The sequence below is a fragment of the Nylanderia fulva genome, unplaced genomic scaffold, assembly GCF_048542155.1.
Source record: "Nylanderia fulva isolate GAGA-0341 unplaced genomic scaffold, ASM4854215v1 Scaffold1, whole genome shotgun sequence".
Lineage (NCBI taxonomy): Eukaryota > Metazoa > Arthropoda > Insecta > Hymenoptera > Formicidae > Nylanderia > Nylanderia fulva.
In genome coordinates, this window is record NW_028189192.1 from 1,574,869 (window position 1) to 1,592,267 (window position 17,399).

General features: G+C 34.3%; 1 protein-coding gene across 5 annotated transcripts in view; it reads right to left on the reverse strand.

The window, feature by feature from the left end:
• LOC114931381 (uncharacterized) overlaps positions 1-17,399 on the reverse strand; it is a 59,909-nt gene continuing 42,510 nt past the window's right edge. For 3 of the 5 annotated variants that reach the window (XM_029303363.2, XM_029303362.2, XM_029303361.2), the window contains exons 2-3: positions 5,094-6,602; positions 1-2,639 (exon numbers count right to left, since the gene is read on the reverse strand). In XM_029303363.2, coding sequence (XP_029159196.1) covers positions 2,306-2,639; positions 5,094-6,499 — 1,740 coding nt within the window. In that variant the 5' untranslated portion in view covers positions 6,500-6,602 and the 3' untranslated portion in view covers positions 1-2,305. Of the gene's footprint in view, positions 2,640-3,501; positions 3,590-5,093; positions 6,603-9,992; positions 10,072-17,399 lie in introns of those variants that run through there. The other 2 variants (XM_029303364.2, XM_085488076.1) reach the window with 2 other exon arrangements.

The following is a 17,399-nucleotide window of genomic DNA, read 5'->3' on the forward strand; positions in this document are numbered from 1 at the left end:
TTCATTGATCAACTTTCGTATTTCGGAGACATATGTACAAAGAATTATTACAGCAAGTGAGAGAGTTTCGTAAAACGGCGCACAGATATTGTTCACGCGAGAAATTCAGTCTGATTATCTCGAAATTTGGAGAACAGCTCTCTTTCGACATACACATAAGTCGATTATAATTCTCTTGGATTTTATTTCGATCTTACAGTCGTGCTCGATCATTTTTCTGGCCAACATTATCGCGCTATAATATTACATCTAATCTTCAGATTTATAATCGAACATCGGAATACATGTCAAATTGAAAGACACCGTTCACTTTTCGCTTCGGAAAAGGCGGCGTAAATACACACATTCGGTTCGGAAAGAGAACAATACAGTACGATTTTATTTCGGCGTGTAGGCGAAAATGTGCGCCGATTCTGTTACGACTCTCTTATTGACTCTTATCTACAATGGTCCCCTTTATATCGATATCGCATCTCATGGTGCAACGTGAATCGCCTTCTTGCTTTTACGAGCGACGCTTTACGCGTCGGGTCGTAAAACGCGATCGATTCTCGCATTCGCGCAGAAAGCGATCGAGGTTTACCATAAGGTAAAGGAAGAGGTTTTCCGAAATCGCGAAGCGGTCAGTAAAAGGCTCAATCTTATTCGAAATATTTCGTTGAAGAAAATGCGCAAGAGTATCACGAATATTTCGAACATTCCAACAACATCAAAAATCCACTCCAAAAATAAAGAAACATATTTTCAAAAATATCGTAACATGCCACAGAATAAAATTTTATACTAACACATATATAACCTTATGTGATCAGCGGCTGTTGTATTATTTTTTGCATCTAATGTAGCTTCATTATCTTTCGCTTTCTGTTATCGTGTCATATCTCTCTTATTTTTTCACGCTTATCATGCTCGTACAATTAAATAACATATAATTGTATGTCAATCAGCGATTATTGTATTTTTTATCTAATATAGCTTTATCTGATATAGCTTTATTCTTTTTTTCTACGTCTTATTTCTTTCTTCACGCTTTCCACACTCATACAATTTATTTCTTTATTTCACGCTTACAGTAACATAATTCGGACAATTTCCTGCGTCTATTTACGAAAAATAGATCGCTTCGCGGCTGCGGAAACTCATTAACAGTAGCCTTAATTAATACGAGCGTGTTTACACCTCGTAGCGTTTCAGTCGTCGGAACGGTATGACGATACACACTTTTCAATAACGAAAAATCAATAAACAAAAAATTATATATATATGTAAACACATTGCATTTACGTAATATATAACCAAATGAGAGAACAATGTAACATAATATATAATAAAATATATTTTATATATATATATATATATTTTTTAATATAAATTTTTATTTATACTCCTTATCAAAGAGAGCATAACTTCTCGAGTCCACGTCCCTTTTGACCGTATTATCAAAATCTAAAGTCACATATGTGTACATACGTTTACCGATCCGTTACAGCTGTTCGCTATGGCTATCAATCGAATCTTTGCAGACTTCGTATTATATATTGAGCATAGGAAGCAGACTTAGAAGGAGTTATTTACACAAAAAAAAGGAGAAAAAAGGAATACTGTGCAGTTTTCTCGTCAAACGTGTAATCGGCTCGTCGCGTGGAGCGAAAATTTTGCTCGATACAAATCGAGCCGGAATTACACTCGAGACTTGAAGATAACTTGGCTTATTAGTTTAACGGAATACCCGAAAAAACCAGCAGCGTCGATGAAACTCTCAATAAAATCGAGCGAATATCGTCTTGTACGTATTTCGTCCTCGACGCAGGTTTTGGATTAGATCCGTCAACTTCCGCAAAAAGCCGTAACTCAATCTCGGTATTCTATTATATACCTCAGCCAACGAGTAACGAGTTTCGAATTGACTGGAGTGAATGATCGCTCCAATCTCGACGTCATCTTCCACGCCTTTGATAAGGCTCGCGTATCTTGTCGTTCCGAATATAAAATACGTACGCTTTTCGCGCGATCGAGAGAAAGATCCTCTTATATATATATATATATATATATACGAACATCAAGACGCGAATTACACGCCGTCGCTTTAAGAGACGCGTCCACTTGAACGATTACACCGATCTCGATTATCTCCTCGATTAAATCGCGATCAAGCCTCGCCGGCAATTACCTCCCGCTCTGATTAATTTCCTCGCCTCGTTCCAGCACGAGCCAGACACGAACCTCCCTTTCACGGAGACCGATCGAAACTTCGTAGGAAAGTGAAAGAAGAGAAAAAAAGGGAAGATCGATCCCCCGCCGATCGCTATCTCGGACCGAAGAAGCCGAGCGTCTTCAGGGTGTCGGTGACCCTCGCGACCAGTTTGTCCCTGTAACGCCATATCGTCGTGTCAATCACGCTGTTCTCCCGATACTCCACGCAGGTCTTCTTCAACGAGCGCACGCAATCGGCGCGATAGTGCTGCAACTGCGCGTCCTCGGTCTCGATGGGGTAGCTGGTACAGCCGGCGCCAAGGCAGGCCAGCGGGAAGTGGTTGTGCAGAGTCACCACCCGTTCCGGATTGTGGAAGCACTTGATGTACTGGTTCGGCTTGGTGAAGTTCTTCGAGCGGTACACGTGCTGCAGCATGTGCATGTACCTACACAGAAAAAAACAGTATTCTTGAGAGAATGCAAATATACCTTGATTCGAGTATATTTTATCTTTATAATAGCGCCAAATAGAAATAATTTTGGATAAAGGATAATTTATCCTTAAAACAAAGTGCAAAATATTCTTGGTTGAAGCTGAAATTTACTTATAAATATTGCAAGGATGAGTGACAAGTGTGCATCGGATATAAGCGGTACTTTCAAGTATATATAATAATTCTTAGTTCAAATGTGACTAAGTTTGTTTTTACCATATGCGATTTTTAAAACAAGAATATATCTTAAGGATAAAATATACTTTACACAAATTTATTTATTATTGAGGCAAATGAAAATTTGTGATTACAAAGAGCATTCTATGCTTAAATCAATCAAATAGCGTTCAAGAATAAAAATATACTTGAATCAAGGATTCCTTTTTTTTCTGTGTACGAGAGAGGATTCTCGTATCAGGGCGAGTTTCTCTCGCCAAGGACTCCGATTATCCTTGGAAAGGTTCACGCAGACTGTATCAAATCGATCGCGTGTATAGGGAGAGATCAACGGATCACAGAGAAAAAGGAATCCTTGATTCAAGTATATTTTTATTATTCTTGAACGCTATTTGATTGATTTAAGCACAGAATGCTCTTTTCATTTGTCTTAATAATAAATAAGTTTGTGTGAAGTATATTTTATCCTTAAAATATATTCTTGTTTTAAAAATCATTATATAGTAAAAACAAACTTAGTCACATTTGAATTAAGAATTATATCGCTTATATTCGATGCTCACTTGTCCTTGCAATATTTATAAGTAAATTTCAGCTTCAACCAAGAATATTTTGCACTTTGTTTTAAGGATAAATTATCCTTTATCCAAAATTATTTATATTTGGCGCTATTATAAGGATAAAATATACTTGAATCAAGGCATATTTGCATTCTTTCAAGGATACTGTTTTTTCTGTGATGTTTTGAACATTTCTTGCTAAATATTTGATATTAGTAGAAAATATATATATAGCTTTAATGTCAATATAAAAATTTCAAAGCGCAATTTTTGACGAAAATAAATACTCCGGAAAAAAACGAGGACAAAGTGCGATGTAACAGAGAAAATGATACAAGGGTCGATGTACTATTTTGTTTGGGGATCTCTAGCTGAAACTTCAAATATATTTATTAAACATTTTATTCGAGAAAGACTATCCCCTGTAGTATTACAGTTTTAATAATATTTTTTTGATACTCTGTTTTTCTGTTTTAAGCAAATTGAAAAGCTACAGAAATATAATCAAAATATAGAAAAGAATACCTACTCGTGCAATGATTTAATTAATTGTACAAATTTATCGAGTTTGAAATAAAAAAAAACATTTTTTTTCTAATTTATAATAAAAATAGATATTTGAAAAAATATTTTTTATCTTTATTTAAATTAAAATATGTAAGGCATCTATTAAAAAAATATAAGCAAATAAAGTATAAATATTTATCTAGTTTTCGAATCGATGTTTCTTGAAATAAAATATTTAAGAATGTAAAATTATATCGATATTAATGCAAAACTAGATGGAACATTCTAAGTTAATTTCCTTAATCAAATCATAAAAAAATAAAAATAAAAATTGAAAAAGATAAGACAGATTTCAGAAGATTATATCAAATAATTAATAAATATTATAATAAATAAATAAAGAATAATACTATAAGAAATGCTCACCATTAATTGGATGATGTAATTCGCCAAAAAATTACCACAAAAAGACTTTGAAATTTCAAAAACTCGACATGCTAATTTAGGATACATGTAAACACCTATAAATAAGCTACACAAATTACAAGCACGATGAATAAATGAAACAGAACTGTATTCCACTTAGCTCTGACAAAATGCAGGACTTGAAGAAGACTAAATATGTGATATTTTCAAGAGATCTTGCTACATTTTCTCTCTTCTCTAATAATATAAAAATGCATCGATATAATTTCGAACATCGATATAATTTTCCATTCTTAAATATTTTATTTCAAGAAACATCGATTCGAAAACTAGATAAATATTTATATTTTATTTGCTTATTATATGTTTTTAATAGATGCCTTACATATTTTAATTTAAATAAAGATAAAAAATATTTTTTCAAATATCTATTTTTATTATAAATTAGAAAAAAAAAACATTTTTTAAATTTCAAACTCGATAAATTTGTACAATTAATTAAATTATTGCACAAGTAGGTATTCTTTTCTATATTTTTATTATACTTCTGTAGCTTTTGATGCGTGTACGTACACGTAAAAATGTACCATATATATCTTTAGAAGAATCAATATCTCAATTTGCTTCTTCGGGAGCGCGCGAATCTTTTGGATCAATCCGAAATAAGAAAAAAATGGAGACACGCAAACCATCCGCCTTCGATTAACGGCGGCGTGAAAGTAGAAACCTCACTCACTTGGGTATGTCCTTGAAGTAACCGTGAGAGTGCAGTAGGTCGTCGAGGAAGTACACGTTCCTCACGTTGTACGAGGCGCGGGTCTCGTTCCGTATCTTCAAAGCCTTGGGCAGCACCCGGCGCATCAGTTCCTGCCAGGTCGCGTCCTTCACGGGCATGATGACCTCGTCGACGTCCAGCAGGGCGATGTACTCGTACTCGTACATGTGCTTGTAGAGACAGTCGTTGTAGGGTATCAGCTCGTTCTGCCGCTTGTGATTGGTCTTTTTCGTGAGGTACATGTGCTGGAAGGCGGGCACGTTCGGTTGACCGCCCGGCAAGGTCAACGGGGTCACGTGCACCATCCCGAGGCGCTGATAGTGCTGCAGCACCTTGGTCACGTTCGGGTGCACCTGCAGCTCGTAGAAGTAGATCTTGTCGGCGCCCAGGAGACTGATTAGCTCGATCCACTCGATCAGCCGTACCGAAAGATCCTCGTGCAAAAAGTCCAGGCCCTTCACGCACACGGCAAAGTCCTTCTTGCGCTCGGGCTTGTTGTAGATCACCCGGAGATGATTGGTGGCCGTGTCGCAACGCTTCTCGACTAAGGAAACGGAGGACGGTGGTTTGCCGGATGCCTGCGGCGGTACTCTGCACGCTATCACATACGGTTGATAGATACCCTGCTTGTAATTGCCCCACTTGGGATACCAGATGTATTTGTACTCGAGGGTCTCGACGATCCTAGGCTCGTTCTCGCCTTCGTACCACAACTGACAGTAGGTCTTGACGGTAGGCTCGATACGATCGATCATGCCGACGATCCTCACCGCCGGTCCGATTTTCGATAATCTACGATTATCGTAGAACGCGCCGAAGAATTGGAACGTGCCGTTATTAGTTCGCAGCGTCTGCCAGTAAAAATTGTTGAAGTCCAGATCGTAGATATGCGGATACCGCGCGCAGCTGTCGTTGCCCCGCTTCGTCAGTTTGCTGTTCTTGAGCCAATCGCTCAGCGGCAAGCTGGGTATCTTCTCGGCGATCTCCTCGATCTGCTGCTGCTCGGACTTGATGGGTCGTTTGTCCAACAGCGGTTCCAGCTCGAGCGGGCTGCTCGTCGACGCTTCCAGCTGATTCTTCAGGGTTGTCAGCAAGTTGGAGAGATCTCCACTAAGGGACTGCCTCTGCAGGAGGTATCGGGACAGACCCAGGTTCGCCGAGGCGATTCCACCACGTTCGCCACCGGTGCCGTCGACCTCCAGGTTACTCTCCTCGCCCGTGGGACCGCCATCTTGGCGCAGCGTCCTGTTCTCCAGGTGGCGGAACTGCACCGCCGCGATCATCAACAGGCCCCAGGCGAACACGAGGACGAAGGCGCGTCTCGCGCACCTTGAAGAGCCGCCGCCGCAGCTCTGCAGCGTCGTCATCCCGCTGACTTCGAGACCAGGAAACTTGGTCACCTACGTCGGACCGTTCAAACTAATCCCTGGGTCTCGTTCCACTGTGTTCTCCACGATCTGACAGCCGGGTCTGCAATGATTGAAGTGGAACAAAATTAACTGGTATCGGCAATTTTTATTTTTTATAAGATATAATATCTTGTCAGGAGATGTAATCTCTTGGAATTGGAAAAATATTTCTATCTTTATCTTGTAGATAAGATTTCATGCGAGTAATTTCAACGAAGGTGTTCAGATTCATATACTTGTGCAATATTTCATCAGGAAGAGAAAAGAGTCGCGAATAAATAAAAGGTTTTCAATCAATTTCTATAATAGATACATAGAGCGAGAGATTATTAACTAAAAATTCCATGTAAATATTCCTACTGTTATTGAATCATCACGAGGATTTTTCGACATCGGAGGATCATTATTTTCGACGAAGCAGGGTAAGAGAGAGATTTGTTCGCGGATTCGTTTATCTACGGGAAGAAAGAATTTGGGGCAGGAGACGAGATAACGTCCTTAACTGTATAAGGACACCCGTCACCGGTAGCCAGAACCCGACTATCATCAGCAAAGCGAGCGACCCTGTCGGGCGAAACCCCGTTGGGGCCGGATCAGCCAAGCAGCGGAAGAATGAGAGAGAGAGAGAGAGAGAAAGCGATACCAGTTCGGAGATACGTGGAACCGGTTATGCTGATGGCAAACTGTTTTTCATCTTTTGCACCTCGCTCCATCTAACCTCCTCCCTTCCTGACCACCTCGGGAGACCTCCTACCCTCCCTCTTTCCTCTCTTACCTCGACCTAAGCGATGATGGCGACTTTCAGGATCAGGCTCGACCTAGGATTTTCCACAAAGACTTTGCCAGGCACGTTTTGCCATTTGTTCCTCGGATTTGTGCAGGGTTGGGGAAGTTAATGATATTTTCAGACTAAGTTAAGTTGGAGTTAGTTGCTTGTAAAATTAACTCAATTAAAGTTAAGATTAAATTAACTCGAGTTAAATCAAAAGTTCACTTTTTTTTAACATTATTTATATTAAATTCGAATTTTGTTTGTTAATTCTTTTCAAACATATGATAACAAATAAAGAAATTTTGATTTTTATATAGAAATATATTTTTTGGTCATTAATTACAATTGATGATAAAAAAACAAAAATTAATAATGTTTTAATTTTAAAATAATACGTTTATAACTTATAAAAAAACAATAATATAGTATTCAGAGATAAAAAAATTTAACTTGGGAAAAAGTTAATAAGTTTAAGGTCGAAAATAACTAGTTGAAGTTAAAAATTAATACCTTTTAAATTGTGGAAATAAAATAAAAATTTTCTTGGCTAGTTTGGGTCGAATTTAATATATCGTTCCTATTTTAAATACCACTAGCGACGTTTTAAGTATTCAATTTGATTTTATATAAAATTGAAATATAACGATATGTTGTGATATTTATTTTAGAACATTGGAATTGTAATTATAAATATGGATCAACATATTTAAGTAAATTGCAATGTCCTCTCTTTTCTAAAATATAAAACGTATATATAATACTGTCACACATTTCTTTTATAATATTAATATAACTCATCATTATAAAAATTATATTATAATTGTTATTATGATATTTCCTTCATTGAGAAGAAAACAAAAATAAGAATATTAGATAAATGTATTAAAGAGATTAAAGTTAAGTAACTGAAAGATATCTTGTAATCTTTCTCTCTTTCCGCCTGCCAAAGTACTTACATAATTATAGTGATATATAAAATTATCATAATTTTTAATAAATAGATAACAATATAATTAGTATCACTTTATAAATGATAATACATATTTAGGCGTGCGCCGACACTTTGTTATTAGAAACTATTAATTAATAAAAAGAGAGAGTTTATATCTAACGCAGATCTTACGACATGTATCTAAGGGAACATCATTATTAATCCTTTCGAATCTTTTCGTAACTCGAGAATTTATACATTATATATATATATATTGTTTAGATCAAAGGGAGAAGATACGTTCCTCGAGATACCGTAATCTCGCGATGAAGCGTTCCATTCACTCGCACAATAACTCGATCCTATCGCAAGCGTAATTGCACCGGGCGATTAAATCCCGAATATATAAAAGCTCCAGATTTGTGCGCTACTTTCGTAGAACATGATTCTCACACGACCTGGCCTAGGTTCTAACTAACCAAGTTAAGCGATCGAGAGGATCGCTAATTAACGTGGAGCTATTTAATCCACACATGTGCAAAGTAATCCGATAAACTGGCGCATGTAACTGCGCAATCGCGCCGCAAAAGTGCGGCACATAATGCCGTCTCGTTTAATTCAAACTCGGGTTCTTATCGTTCCGTTCGTAATTAGCAATCCCGGCTCTCTCTCTCTCTCTCGCTTGAAAGGGAATTTTTTATTTACATTTATTTCTTTTTTTCATTAAAGTTTTCTTCCGCGTTTCAATTTTTTTTAGTTAGCAATTTTGGGATTGGTCAAAAATGTTTCAGATGAGACTCTCTGTTGTTAATTGCGTGGGGAAGAATTCTATCTGCCATTTTGGTCTCGTCGTTAAATTAAAATAATATAAAATATATGAAACATATATATAATATAATATATAAATTATATATAGTCATAAAATATATAGATATTTACTGATAAAAAATTCAATTACATAATAGAAAGATAACACATTCCTTGTGGCATTTATTTTTATCCCACTTAAAAATCATAAAGTGCAACGTTTCCTTGGTGGTATAAATTAACCTTTAAATTACACGTAATTTTTCAAATTACGAATCCAGAAAATTGTGAAATAATGAAGTAATAACGCGTTATAATGTAACAAATAATGAGTTAATGTTAGATCGGGTTAATGTTAGTCCGAAGATGACCTGAAACGGGTTTAGAGGCGGAATTAAACACGCACTTCGGATAGACATTTATTTAGAATCGATGTTGGAATTTTCGAGCGACGCCGAAATTACGAGAGACACACTACTTACTTAACAAGATTGAGAGAAAGGAGGTTAATAAGCCGAAAAACTGTGGCCATACGGAGCTCGACTCGCTACGTCCTGGTATTTCTATTTAATGAAAAAAGACAGATAAATGTCGCTTTTCAGCTAATTTGAGTCAAGGAAATTTTTTGACAAAATATTATTATTTTTTATATTTACTGCTCTCTTAACAGCCTTTTATCAAATTTATTAAAATATTATTACTTGTTTCTTATTTCAATAATACACCCTGGCTTTTATCTTTTTGCGAAAAGAAATAAAAACAATATTTTTCGATCAGTATAAATCGCGATAATTAATTTTAATATTTAATATTGAAATTAAAATCTTGTTCGATTTAAATAATTTATGCGTTTGACATTTAGTTTGATTGAACTATTTTATGAGACTAGAGGATTTCGGGAACGTAAAGTATTGAAGAAGCTTGGAGTTTTGTATTCTTACCACGCGTTCCGAGTTAGACGTGAAACCTTGTTACCGAGACATCGAGCATGAAAACATCGTATGTAAACACGAAATGAGACTGAACAGACGAGGTAGTGTATCGTCAGATATATATGTGTACGAGACAATAACATGTTGAGAGAGACACTTTCCTTAACTGAAAAGATTGCTTCTCCTTCTTGTTTTCTCATTTTCAATTAATTACATTTTTAAATAAAACTATTTTTTTGAAAAAATGCATATGCTAAAAAAATACATATACATAAATTGTCAAGAACATAATTATATAATTATAATTTTTGATTAAAATAAATATATCTCAATGTTGAAAATGCAGTTATATGTATATGTTCATTTTTTTCTAATTCAATATATATTTATTTAAAATTATATTTATATAAATAATATATTTATATTAAATATATATATATATATATATATCTTTTTTTAAGAAACTAATATATAAATTTATGAATAAACTTGATATAAAAAATAAATGTTATCTGACTCAAGGATTCAATGATGCGACACACTTACGTTAAGTGCGAAAAATAAATGTTTAATTATCCTCTTCTCCATCGAATCAGCCACATTACTAACGCATGATAAGGCTAGCTATATCCGCTAAATCACTCAAGATCACCGATAAACCCAAGATTCTACTAGAAAATTCATTTTTTCGTACTTAATTGCGCCGATGTAATCGCGACGCGTCGCCGAATACATAAATATATGTGCATCTTTGTCGCGATCGTAATTGCATTCCGAGGCTGTCGATCGAAAGACGCATTCCCGCCAATCTCTCGCCTTTCTCGCAAAAAAAAAAAAAAAAAAAAAAAAAAAGGCAGCAGCTGCGCTTATCCCGCGCGTGTAAGCGCCTTTGCACAATAAAATCCCCCGATACACCTCTATCCGCTTACGTCAATCGACAATAAATTATTCGTCAATGTTGCGAGATACGGCAGCTGAGTCACAGCTGATGATGATATAGCCAGCCGGATTATGCGAGAGAGAAAGATGGAGAAAAATTGATCTTCATGCTATAGAATCATTCAAATTTTAATTACTCGCGCAACTCTCGCGAAATCTTTGCTATATTCCGGATGTAAAGTGAAGGTATCAAGACTGACATAAATCAGCTGACATTAAGCGTTGCGCTTTATCGGAGTTCGATATACGAGCTCGATTCGCTTGATTAAGTTGCACATTACAAGCCTATAGAAACATAACTTAAGCATTCGATATTCATTTATATCCCAATTTTTTCACTGTCTTTGCTCTTATCTCTTTTGTCGTGAGTTGTTTTAATACATTTCTGAATGTTCATTTTTTTTTTTAATTCAATATACTTGTCACATTAAAAAGCATAAAATATATTTAGGTATAAAAATATATATATATATATATATTTATTTAAAATTATATTTATATATATAAATAATATATTTATATTAAATATACATGTTTTTTTTAAGAAATAATATAAAAAATGACGAATGTTATATCCGACTCCGAAAAGTGCAAAAAATAACATACATTTCGAGGGATTTTGTGATATCCAAATTCTTCGCTCGCTTGAAAAATGAAAGTCCATTTGCTTAAAAGAAGTTTTGAAATCGATATTATCCGTGGACGTAAATTTTCATTTTGGACACTTTCATATAAACGATAATACAATGCCTCTCTCTGACACCCTTTCTCCAATAATATCACCTATAATAATGTCGCGATAGACACTAATCTCGGTATTAAAGGCTCATCGCGCGAGCACGAGTTGCATCTGCATTCCGCGTCTTGCATAACGCCGCTGCGCCTCCGCAATTTCTTCTTTCGTCGCGGCATAGAGAAAGAAAGACGTTATTCAACAAAGAGAAGCGTTAAAGGAGCTTATCCAGCGCGGGCGAGAAACATCTCGTCGCTATATTATTTAAATTGACAGTAACTGCGCTGCTGATGATGATGGCGGGGCTTTAGAGTATCACGACGTATCGAGGCGACTCGATAATAATCCCCTGCGACATACTTTCGACGAGCCTCGTATATATGCTTCGATTTTATATTCACTTACTGGATGAATGAAAGTGATTCAAAGTACGAGCGTTGACAATTACTTGTCGTTAATATACGTGTTATCGAAATAAAATTATATAGACGAACATCTAAATGAAATTCTTCGGCATCATCTTATCTCTTTATATAGATATAATATATGGAATAAAAATATATATTATTTATATCTAAATCTTAAAAAGAGTGTTACCTTTGTTCAATTATCTAGAATAATGTTCAGATAATTTGGGTTAGTATTATTAGTTAAGTAGTAAAAATGTAAGCGATAAATACTTATAAATAAAAATATGATGAATGAAAGTGATTCAAAGTACGAGCGTTGACAGTTACTTGTCATTAATATACGTGTTATCGAAATAAAATTATATAGACGAACATCTAAATGAAATTCTTCGGCATCATCTTATCTCTTTATATAGATATAATATATGGAATAAAAATATATATTATTTATATCTGCATCTTAAAAAGTGTTACCTTTGCTCAATTATCTAGAATAATGTTCAGATAATTTGGGTTAGTATTATTAGTTAAGTAATAAAAATGTAAGCGATAAATACTTATAAATAAAAATATGAATATATTTTTATATCGCTTTTGTAATTTAAATTCTTTCACAACTGTTTACCTAAGCAGTCTTAAAAATAATATTAGATATCTAGATGAATCGTCACAATTTTACCTTTTATCTAGATGTATGCAAAACAAAATCATCTCCATCTTATTTAAGATAAATTTACATATTTTAATTTCATCTTTAACTACCTAATTTCAAAATCACAACACCGCTTACAAATTAGAATTTAATTCACATGCCTACTTCCGGAAGTGACACATTTTTCATGAATAATCTATATTTATGTTCCACCAAAAAAAGAAGAGATTTTTTTCGTAACATCATAATAATCTTGTTCACAATTTTTGTTACATTATTTTTTTACGCTACTTTACGCGTCGAGAGTCGCCCATTCTTTCGTATACTGTATATACAGTCTCGGAGAGTTGAACTCATCGAAATTAGACCGGTTCCAATGCTTGCGCGAGAGAAAGAAAGAAAGAATAATGAGAGGCAGTCCAGCGAAGATCCAGCGATTTTGTGGAAAGTCGAGCGGAGAGAAAGAGAAAGACAGAAAGAAAGAGGAGGAACGAGAAGCTACCGCTGCTGTTACTTCGTACACGCTCGCCTGCTCCAATTGCGATTTCTCGCTTACGCGTGCTAATTAACCCTAATTGAGGAGAACAAGAGAGAGAGAGAGAGAGAGAAGGGAAGGGAATGTAGAGATCTCGGGTGTTCGGGAGATGAGGCGCAAGCGATTTCACCCGGTCTCGTCTCGCGCCGATCCTCGCTCGATTTCGAGAGCGAGATACAAAGTAAGAGCTGTGGTATGCAACAACGAGATACCACGACCCATTGCAATTGACGCGTGTGCGTGCGTATCGCAAACTCGCGGCGTGAACTCTCTCGATTCGAGAGGCTGCCTGGGTGTTGCTCCGCCTGATGCGTTTTACACACATCATCGGTGTTGTGTTTAGATCATTGGAAAATTAGCTAGACAAAGATGAGATGAAAATGTGTAAATTCATCTTAGATAAGATGATGATGATTTTGTTTTAAGTATATCTAGATAAAAAATAAAAAATAAAAAATATATACACTGTAAAAAAAATTTGTAAAATTACATTAAAAATATGTAAAATTACATAAATAATAAATGTAAAATTACATGATAAATAATGAAAAGGTAAACATTTCTATTATTTGTTGTGTAATTTTACACTTATTATTTATGTAATTTTACATATTTTTGTGTAATATATTACATATTTTTTTACAGTGTAAGATGAAGATGATTTTGTTTTAAATATATCTAGATAAAAAATCAAATTATATAATTGCCTAATTAGTTAGACAAAGATGAGATGAAAATATGTAAATTCATCTTAGATAAGATGATGATGATTTTGTTTTAAGTATATCTAGATAAAAAATAAAAAATAAAAAATATATAAGATGAAGATGATTTTGTTTTAAATATATCCAGATAAAAGATCAAATTATATAACTGCCTAATTAGTTAGACAAAGATGAAATGAACATATGCAAATTCATCTTAGATAAGATGATGATGATTTTGTTTTAAATGTATCTAGATAAAAACTAAAAAATAAAAAATATATAAGATGAAGATGATTTTGTTTCAAATATATCTAAAAGATAAAATTATATGGCGATTTATTTAGATATAATTTCCAGAAAATATATTTTTTTAAGACCGCTTATGCAAACACAGTTATAAAAAGATGTAAATTATAAAAGGAATATAAACAGATATTTATATTTTTATTTATAAGTTTATATCGCTTACAGCTTGTTCTACTACTCGAGTATTTTTATATATCCTATGCATTCTATAACTCTAATTCTATGTATTGAGTATTTTTATGTGTTTTATATATTCTATAACTTTATGTATTATATAACTCTAACCCAAATTATCTGAACATTATTCCACATAATTTATTGTTAGTAAAGATAAGATTTTTCTAAGATGCAGATAATAAATAATACATATTTTTATTATCTATATAAAGATTAGATGGCGTGAAAATTTCATTTCTAGATGATCATCCATATAATTTGATTTACCAAACACTGCACACATGCGACGCATTATGGCCGTATAATGACGGGTGTGTAACATCGTCAGATGCGAGACGGATAACTAAACGCGGCGATTAATTCTCAAACGCGACTCATCTCTCCCGCGAAACGTAATTATGCGCGCGAGCGTCATCACATAAACGTAAACGTTACTCGGCCCCGAGTTGTTATGACCGATAATGATTCCTCCGAAGCTGCCGTAATGATAGAATCGAGTGATTAATAACATTCGAGGATAGTAAACGGGAATAGTTATTGCGGCGTGATTTTTTTTTTTTTTTGAAGAGAATTATTATGCAAATGAAAACAGAACGATTGCTCCGTATTATGCAGAGAAGAGGTTTTGCGTTTTATGCCGCAATTTGCGACTTGTGTGAAATTTTTAAAAATGTTTCGCTATTGCATATTCATGCTCTTCGCGAGAAGGAGATAATGGACATCTTCGGAGAGCGAATAGCAAGAATATTCATGTATTTTTTGAAAAGATGTGAATGCACGCAATATCGGTGTAAACATCAGAGAGGAATCAAATATTAATTTTAATGGCACAATTAAGAAAACCTCAGAAGGTTTCATAATAATCATTTCTCGCGCGTTTTCTTTTATGTTTAATACGATTGCGGTTTCACACAAATCAGTATTTTGAGAAAATTGTGGTTAAAATTGTGTAAAAAGGATTTCTTTTAATCATTTATTATCCTATAGTTTATGTGCACTAGAAAGGTTCAAAATTAAATATATATTGTTCAAAGAGAGTTTTAATCCTCAAATAAAAGTTATTATAAAAAAGTTTGTAAAGTTTCTGTGATAAAATACTAACAAGGTTGTAATAAATTATTTATTGAGCAGCATTGTATAATGATTCGCTAAATTAGATATTTAATTGTGATTTTAATATTCGAATTAATAATCTCGCACACACATGTGTAAATTTTTCCAAGAATCCTAACAATTATTTGAACTCCGTAATCACTTTACAAGAAAATCATTACAACTCGAAAAAGTATCCTCTCTTGAATTAAATCAATTTAAGATCTCAATCTCCGGTCCCGAGTAAATTAAATAACGGAACAATGGCAGAAAATGTGTGCCACCAAATTAGTTTTATCTTTCGAGAAATCTTGCACTTCTCATTTTATTCCGAAACATATCCGTATCAAATATTTTATAACCATTATAAGATTACTGTGTTGTAAGAAAAAAATCTCCATAATGCGATTTGCGACTTAAAATTTCCCATTTGACTTCTCTCGAAACTTTTGCGATTGATTTTATTCATGCGACACATAGTTGCGTTACATGTCGTAAACGATCATCGCTAAATCATCCAGACGGCGAGGTGGTCTTCTCTCGAGGAAACACATCATCTCCCACAGTGCGTGACGTCGCGCGGAAATTGAAGCGGTAACACCGTAAAAGCTCGAGCCAGAGTTAATTCCCATGCAAATTTATGTATCACTTATGCCGCGTACAGTTACGACGCTCGTCAAGTTTACGCGAGCGATACGTCAAGTTATTCGGACCGAACGAGTCTCGCAGAATCTGTTGCGTCACTCATAGTTGCTCGACGCTCGAGATTTCTCTGTCGAGATGGGATCGCATTTGCGAATCTCGTTCGCTTTTTTTTTTTTTTCATATTTTATCGCGGACAATTCGGCAGACTTGTATATTCGGATTAACTCCTTCACTTCTCAATTCAGAATATCTAGTATGTCATGCGATAAATTATGAGATGGAATTTTTCTGGATCAAACAAAACATATTTTTTCAAACCTAATAATGTTTCAGTAAATTCATTCAACAGTATTTCATATAAAATTAATTTCGTATGTCAGACTTTTTTTATAATTTATATATAATAGAATATATACGTATAAATTTATTGATAATATATATAAATTATAAGATATATAATATTATATAATATATAATATATTATATAATATAATACAAATATATATAATGTTATATAATATAATATATTATATAATACAACATAAATATATATAATATTATATATAAATATATATATATATATATATAATATATATAATTATTATATCTATAATATAAAAATAATAATTTATTATATATTAATATAAATAATATAAAAATAAATAATATTTATTATATATTAATATAAATAATATAAATAAATAATATTTATAATATATCAATAAATATATATTTATTAATATAAATAAATAATATTTATTATATATTTTATGTACATTGATCACCCCTTGAACAACCCTTGATCACGCTTTCGTAAGATTAGTCCTTAAAAATTGCTCATTTCCCTTCTTTTCCTCTGTCTTCCGCGAGCGCGACGTGTTCGCGCATAAGTGCACAGTTTAGCGAGTGATTTTTCGCATTTACGCCGCGGCAATTAGGCCGGGGTTACACGTAAATACTTAACGGCACCGCAATGATTGTCGAAACGGGGCCGTTGTTCCCTCCACCGCAGGAAGCGAGTGGCAGCTTTAAATTGCTGGCCGCACGCACGTCATCATCTCGTCGACGGATAACTGCACACACGATCCTTCTCTCGTGCCGATGCAATCTCCGATTCGACGCATGGGTGCCACTTGAGCTTTTATCCGAACGATCGTCCGCGACGAAAGACCTCGGACGATCGAAACACGAGACGCGAATCACACTTCTTTCCTATACTT